This window comes from Portunus trituberculatus, chromosome 34 (assembly GCF_017591435.1).
Source record: "Portunus trituberculatus isolate SZX2019 chromosome 34, ASM1759143v1, whole genome shotgun sequence".
Lineage (NCBI taxonomy): Eukaryota > Metazoa > Arthropoda > Malacostraca > Decapoda > Portunidae > Portunus > Portunus trituberculatus.
In genome coordinates this window covers 6,776,523-6,784,316 of record NC_059288.1, presented here as the reverse complement: position 1 = coordinate 6,784,316, position 7,794 = coordinate 6,776,523, and the positions used below count along the sequence as shown (strand labels likewise).

The 7,794-nt window shown below is 41.8% G+C and overlaps 1 protein-coding gene across 13 annotated transcripts in view; it reads right to left on the bottom strand.

The window, feature by feature from the left end:
* The window catches only part of LOC123512644 (pollen-specific leucine-rich repeat extensin-like protein 2), an 18,508-nt gene extending 10,964 nt beyond the window's left edge, over positions 1–7,544 (bottom strand). For 2 of the 13 annotated variants that reach the window (XM_045269100.1, XM_045269101.1), the window contains exons 1-3: positions 3,109–3,966; positions 1,898–1,996; positions 543–609 (exon numbers count right to left, since the gene is read on the bottom strand). In XM_045269100.1, coding sequence (XP_045125035.1) covers positions 543–609; positions 1,898–1,996; positions 3,109–3,128 — 186 coding nt within the window. In that variant the 5' untranslated portion in view covers positions 3,129–3,966. Of the gene's footprint in view, positions 1–542; positions 610–1,897; positions 1,997–3,108; positions 4,290–7,032 lie in introns of those variants that run through there. The other 11 variants (XM_045269087.1, XM_045269090.1, XM_045269091.1 and 8 more) reach the window with 11 other exon arrangements.
* Between the last annotated feature and the right edge of the window lie 250 nt (positions 7,545–7,794).

The following is a 7,794-nucleotide window of genomic DNA, read 5'->3' as shown; positions in this document are numbered from 1 at the left end:
ATGACTGTTTTCCAAGGCCACAGAGATGATTAGTCGGATTCTCAAGAGTGTTTCTCCTGTTAATAATGAAGAAATCCTGTTAATCTATCACTAGAACCACAAAAACACTCTTAAAAACCAGAATAACTTTACCAGGACTACTTTCAGATGCAGGAGAGACAATTAACCGGGGTTCTAAAGAGTGTTTCTGTGTTTCTCCAGTTAATAATGTAGAAATCTTGTTAATCTATCACTAGAACCACAAAAAAGCACAATTAAAAACCCGAATCACTTTACAAGGAATACTTTCAGAAGCAGGAGAGACAATCAGCCAGGTTCTAGAGAGTTTTTTTTTCTGATAATAATGAAGAAATCTTGTTAATCTGTCACTAGAACCACAAAAACCCGTGTCACATTACCAGGAGTACTAGAACCACAGAAACACCCTTAGAAACCCGTGTCACTTCAACTAGAGCCTTATGAAAGTAGCGGCGGCGCCTCTCAGGACTGTTTCAGAATACAGGAGAGGAGAGAGTGTGTGCTGTCCCTCCCTGCAGCCTCACCTCCGCCCATCTGTGGTCCTTCACGCCTCCGCCCACTTGTGTCTCGCCCTCCGCCCACTCCCCGAGCCTGCAGGATAAAAGAGAAGCTGCTATTGTTACTACTACTACTACTACTGCTATTACTATTGCTACTACTACTACTACTACTACTACTACTACTACTACTATTAATACTACTGCTACTACTACTACTACTACTACTACTACTACTATTAATACTACTGCTACTACTACTGCTACTACTACTACTATTAATACTACTACTACTACTACTACTACTACTACTACTACTACTACTACTACTACTACTACTATTAACACTACTGCTACTACTACTACTACTACTACTACTACTACTACTACTACTACTATTACTACTACCTTTTTTTCAAGGGTTATGGAGTTCCGTCAGGTCGAGAGAGAGAGAGAGAGAGAGAGAGAGAGAGAGAGAGAGAGAGAGAGAGAGAGAGAGAGAGAGAGAGAGAGTAGAAAAGTTTGCTCAATATTCCAAAGAGCGTCAATGTTTCCAAGTTACAAAAAAAAAATGTCTCAGGAAATGCATTCGAAAAAAAAGGAAAATAAAAAAATAAAGTTGAATGAAATATAAAGTAAAGAAAGATAAAATTGAACACGAAAATAAAATAAGATAGAAAAAAAAAAAACTAGAATGAAATAAAATGAAACACAGAAATGAAATAAACTGAAAACGAAAATAGAATACGATAAAAAAGTGAAAATAAGAGCAAATACTAGAATTTAAATACATAATGACGTGCTGAACGAAACAAACTGAAATAATACTTGTAAAATAAAAGGGAAGGGCAAAGTGGAATACGAGAAATGAAATAAAGAAATAACAAAACTGAACAGAATGAAAACAAAGAACAATGGAATAAAATGTAAGAAAATAAAATGTTAACCTGAAATCAAACTAAAGAAAATAAAAAAACAACAACAAAAACAACAACAACTACTATTACTACTACTACTACTACTACTACTACTACTACTACTACTACTACTACTACTCAACAACAACAACAACAAAAACAACAACAACTACTACTACTACTACTTCTACTACCACTACTACTAATACTACTACTACCACTACTACTACCACTACCACTACTACAACTACCACTACTACTACTACTACCACCACTATTATTATTACTACTACTACTACTACCACAACCACTACTACTTCTACAACAACCACCACCAGCATCACTACAACTACTACTACTACTACTACCACCACCAGCACCATAAACACCACCACCACCACACCACCACCACCACCACAACAACAGCAACCACTACCACCACTCACCCCTTCCCCCCCTTCTCACCTGTCTCGGAAGGGGTCACTGCGCCCCACGTGGGAAAAATTGGTCGGTCCGCTTATCATACTCTTGTCCAGGTGAAGGTGGTCCGGGTGGGGGCCTCGTCTGGGGAGAGAGGGGGGGGGAGAGAAGTTAAGTTAGGTTAGGTTAGGTTAGGTTGGGTTGGGTTGGGTTAGGTTAGGTTGGGTGAGTGTTGAGGTGTTAAGGGAAAAGGAGAGGTGAGGTGTTCTTAAAGGGAGTGTGTTGGGAGGCAGGTGTGTGTGTCTCCTCTCTCTCTCTCTCTCTCTCTCTCTCTCTCTCTCTCTCTCTCTGATTATTTATTTTCTCCCCTCAGATTGGTAAAGAGACACAGCCCGAGTGAGAGAAAGAGAGAGAGAGGGAGAGAGAGAGAGAGAGAGAGAGAGAGAGAGAGAGAGAGAGAGAGAGAGAGAGAGAGAGAGAGAGAGAATGCGTGTGTGTGTGTGTGTGTGTGTGTGTGTGTGTGTGTGTGTGTGTGTGTGTGTGTGTGTGTGTCCTGTTCATGTATTTCCTCTCAACATTCTCCCTTGCCCTCTTGAAAAGCGAGCACAGGTGAACAGTTACTGCTGGTGATGCAAGAGTCCAGTCTGTGTGTGTGTGTGTGTGTGTGTGTGTGTGTGTGTGTGTGTGTGTGTGTGTGTGTGTGTGTGTGTGTGTGTGTGTGTGTGTTAGTAATTAGTTGTCTGTGGTATCTTGTGCTCAATGTCTGTCTGTCTGTCTGTCTGTCTATCTATCTATCTATTCATCTATCTAGGAGTATATTCAAATTAGTGATAACGTGTATTCTATCTTCTGGTCAATAAACATCTATCTACTTCTACATCTATCTTTCTCCATCAATATATACATAAATCAATCTCTCTATCTATCTATCTATATACTCACTAATTTATCAATATATTTACTATCTATACATCTATCTTTCTATTTATCTATCTACCTATTTATCTAGATACCCAAATATCTACCTATCTATCTATTTACCTATTTATTCATGTATCTACCAAATAAACTCCTTCACAATAGGACCTTCACGGTGGCCAAGAACTAAAGATGTGATAGGTGAAGGCAGGCAATCCTCCCACATTGATTACCAGCCCTCTTATCTTCCTCAAACCTTTTTTTTTCTAGCATAACATCGACTCAATGCAACTGTGTCTGTATCGAACTGTAAAGGTGATGCAATGTTGCGTTCTCACCTGCTGACTTTCCTCTCCATGGCTGTTGTGTCTGTCTGGTGGGGTGTATGTCCTTCACGTAGTCCTGTATGTCTCTTCCTCCTCACTCCTTCTGTCAATGTTACTGCTTTTGTTTAGTGTTGGTCTTCATAAACGTTTTGCTTGCTCTCTCTTTCTCTCTCTCTCTCTCTCTCTCTCTCTCTCTCTCTCTCAACGCGTTACAGTCAAAATCAAAAGTTATGAATGTTTTACTGTTTTTTCAATTGTTTCACTGTACTTCACTGTTCTTACGTCACTATTTTTCACTGTTTTCACTGCTTCACTTTCATGTTGCGATATTTTGAGTGTTTCATTGTATAGTGCACTGCTGTTGTTTTTTTTTTCACTGTATCACTCGAATGGTGCACAAATCACTGTGTTGCTTTAATGCTGCACTGTATTCACTGTACTTTCCTGTATGACTTCTATGCTGCAATGCTTTTCACTGTATTTCACTGCATTACCCTTATGCTTCACTGTATCTCACTGTACATCGCACTTTTCCTGTAACAAGTCAACCTACCACCGTGCATCACTGTAACACATCAAGTAGCACCATATTTCACTGTAAAATTTTCAATCTATCTCGTAAATCACTGTAACACCTTCAAACACCCCATATATCACTGTAACACACCAAGTAACACCATACTTCACTGTAAACCCACTGTAACACCTACAAACTACACTGTAATTTCACTGTGACACATCAAACACATCAGGGTTCACTCTAACACCTTCAATTTACATCACACTTCACTGTAACATCTCCTACTTACCCTGCATATCACTGTAACACGTTCATACAGCACTATACCTTCAAACTACACTGTAATTTCACTGTAACGCATCAAAACACATCACATTTCCTCTAACACCTTCAATTTACATCTCATTTCACTGCAACACCTTCAAACAGCACCATATATCACTGTAACACGTGTATATAGCACTACCTATCACTGTAAGTCACTGCACTGTTACTGTCTCTGGCGCCAAGGTCACTGCCACTTCTACTGTTCTTTTTTTCCTTTTTTTTTCTTTTTTTCCTCACCGTAGCGTGAATAAGAAGTGGGAAATGGCCTTCGTAATCATGGCTGTCACTGCTAATTCGCCTCCCCCCTCTCTCTCTCTCTCTCTCTCTCTCTCTCTCTCTCTCTCTCTCTCTCTCTCTCTCTGACGGAAGAAATGAAACGAGAAGGAAAAGTAAGGAAAAAAATTAAATATGAGAGAGAGAGAGAGAGAGAGAGAGAGAGAGAGAGAGAGAGAGAGAGAGAGACAAAGTAACAGCTACAAGTATGCTCTCTCTCTATTCACTATCACAAAACCATCCAAGTGAGTGTTGCTGTTATCACCACCATTACTGTTCCTCAGGTTATTTCTCCTCTTATCAGCGTGACTAACTTATCTTCGTCACTCTCTGTCAGTGACGTTAGCATTCCTGTAGGTTGTGAGGTCGAGTCACTTCCTTCAGTACTGGGACACATTTCTACCTTCAGTCTTGGATACGATTAGACCATTTTATTGACATTAGGAAGGGTCTATGGAGGTCAGAAGATTAATGGTCACAGTGTTCACTATTTTACTCCCCCACATAAGTTTCTGAAGCTGTTTTAAGCTCTTCAGTACTGGAACACATTTTTACCCTGAGTTTCGTGTACCATTAGACCATTATATTGACATTAGGAAGGGTCTATGGAGGTCAGAAGATTAATGGTCACAGTCTTCACTATTTTACTCCCCCACATAAGTTTCTGAAGCTGTTTTAAGCTCTTCAGTAATGAGGCACATTTTAAGCTTGAGTTTTATGCACTATTAGACCATTTTATTGACATTAGGAAGGGTCTATGGAGGTCAGAAGATTAATGGTCACAGTCTTCACTATTTTAATACCCCACATGAGTTTCTGAAGCTGTATAAAACCCCTGAATGATAAGTAGGGTGAATATGGTAATGCGTCACGGTGCTCGAGGGATTACGTTAAGTCAGGTTAGGTGAGCTTCGTTTGACATTAACTTCACCTCACCTCTCTTCAGCCAACCTCAAATAATCTAACACAGCTTCAGTCTAACCTTACTTAATCAAACCTAACTAACTTCAGCTAATCACGTAAGCTAACCTAACCTAACCCCACGTAATCTAACCTAACCTAACCTAATCTTTAACCAGACAACCTCGAATAACCTAACCTAACCTAACCAAACTTTAATCTTATCTAACTAAACCTAATCTAACCTAAGCTAACCTAACCTAACCTAACCTAACAACCTCAAATAACCTCACCTGACCTCACCTGACCAAACTTTAACCTTACCTAACTAAACCTAACTAAATTTAATGGGAGGGAGGGAAGGGAAGGGATGGGGGGGAGGAGGAGAGAGAGAGAGAGAGAGAGAGAGAGAGAGAGAGAGAGAGAGAGAGAGAGAGAGAGAGAGAGAGAGAGAGATGAGGAATAAGGAGATAGAGAAGGATTATGGGTAGGATATGCGTGTTGGAGGAAAGGGGAGGTAGGAAGAGGAAGGAAAGAGAGAGATGGGAGGTGGGGAATAGGGAGAGAAGGAAAGAGGAGGAGGAGGGACAGAAAGGATAAGAAGAGTGAAATAGGTACTTTTAACACATCCTTTTTCCAACCTCACCACTAAACCTAACCTAACCTAACCTAACCTAACCTCATGTAACCAAGCAAAGGAGGCAAAAGGTCTGGTGCTGCTTGAGTGTCTGATCTTCCTTTGTGTTCCTCAGTACCCGCGCGCTGGCATGCCTTCAGACGTCACACCATGAAGCAACAGTGACTCATGTTAGATTGCACGACTTTTAAACTCCCCCTCCTACTCCCTCCCTCTCTCCCTTCTCCCCTTTCCTCCATCCTCTCCATCTCCATCTCTCCTCCCTCCCTCCCTCCCTCCCTCCCTTCCTCCTCCAGCCGCCCACAAGTATTTCTTCCTTCTCCCCCCCCCCCTCTCTCTCTCTCTCTCTCTCTTATCACTTACTCTATTACCCGTTCTCTGTTTACCTTCTACTTTCTTTGTTCCCTTATTTCTCCTCCTCCTCCTCCTCCTCCTCCTCCTCCTCCTCCTCTTCTTCTTCCTCTTCCGTCTTTCTTTTTTCTCTCCCTCCCTCTCGCTCCTTTTTCTTTTCATTGTTTATTTGTTTCTCTTTTTCAGTTTTTTTTCCCTAAAATGTAAATGTTCCTATTATTTTGTGTCTTGTTTTCCTTCCTTTGTTCTTAAATGTTATAGTTACTGCAGAAACAACAACAATAATAACAACCACCACCACCTCTACTACCACTACTACAACTACTACTACTACTACTACAACATTATATCATCATTCGTCTCCCTCCCACCTATCAACCATCCCTCATCTCTCTCTCTCTCTCTCTCTCTCTCTCTCTCTCTCTCTCTCTCTCATGAAATTGTCACAAGCCGCCCGCACATGCTGGCTTACACACACACACACACACACACATGCAGGTGTACATCTCACTACACACCACCGCGCATCGCAAAACACACACACACACACACACACACAGGGAGAGTCACTGGAAGGTAAAAAAAAGTTACATAAACATTTCGCGTCCTCTCATAAAACGATTGTGAGGAGCAACACACACACACACACACACACACACACACACACACACACACACACACACACACACACACACACACGTATGCACGCACATGTACGTATACGTATAATAAAATCTCACATTGTATCTTTCATCTTATCAAAAATCAGTGATACGTGGCCACACACACACACACACACACACACACACACACACACACACATTCCCAAGTTTTTTCAGCCGCGCACAGAGGAAGGGTCGCGGTTAATTATGTCAAGTTACACACACACACACACACACACACACACACACACTTATTTCCATCTCACCACTCATCTGTTTCACTGCTGTGATCACTGCAACCACTACGAACACTAATCAACATGCCCAACCAACTTCACTTCAGTACTGTAGTGTTTCTCCGTCGCCAGAACACAAAACACACGTCAAACGCATCGCTTTTCAATTTCCCTTGTTATCAGTGTCCTCTCTTCCTTACTAGGCTCACAAACACTTCGTTCTCTCACCACGACTATTTTCAAAGGCCACAGAGATGACTGGGAAGGTTCTCAAGAGTGTTTCTCCTGCTGATAATGAAGATATGTTCCTAATCTCTCGCTACAACCATAAAAAACAGTTCTCAAAACCCCGTGTAACTTCAACTAAAGCCTTTGGAAAGTGGAGATGTTGTGTGGAGGGGTTTCAGAAACTCGTGGTCCACCTCTCACGCTCCACTCCCTCCACACAGCCTTCCACACACTACTCCTTCCCGCGAGTGACTGAGGACTGAGGGAGTGAGGGAGTGAGGCGGCGCGGTTACAAGAGCAATTCAGCCACTCTGGGACTGTCAAGGCAACCACCACCACCACCACCACCGCTACCACCGCCACAAGTTACCATGTCGTGTATTTGCTACTGTTCGTCTTCAAGCTCCTCTCTCTCTCTCTCTCTCTCTCTCTCTCGCGTCGTTGTCTCTATACACTTCAACTTTCTAAATCATTGGCTTGTGTTGTTGCTGTCGCTCGTCACTCGTGTCTGTCAGTTTGGTTTGCTTTCACTGTTGATCTTAATTATGAAAAGGTTCACTGGTG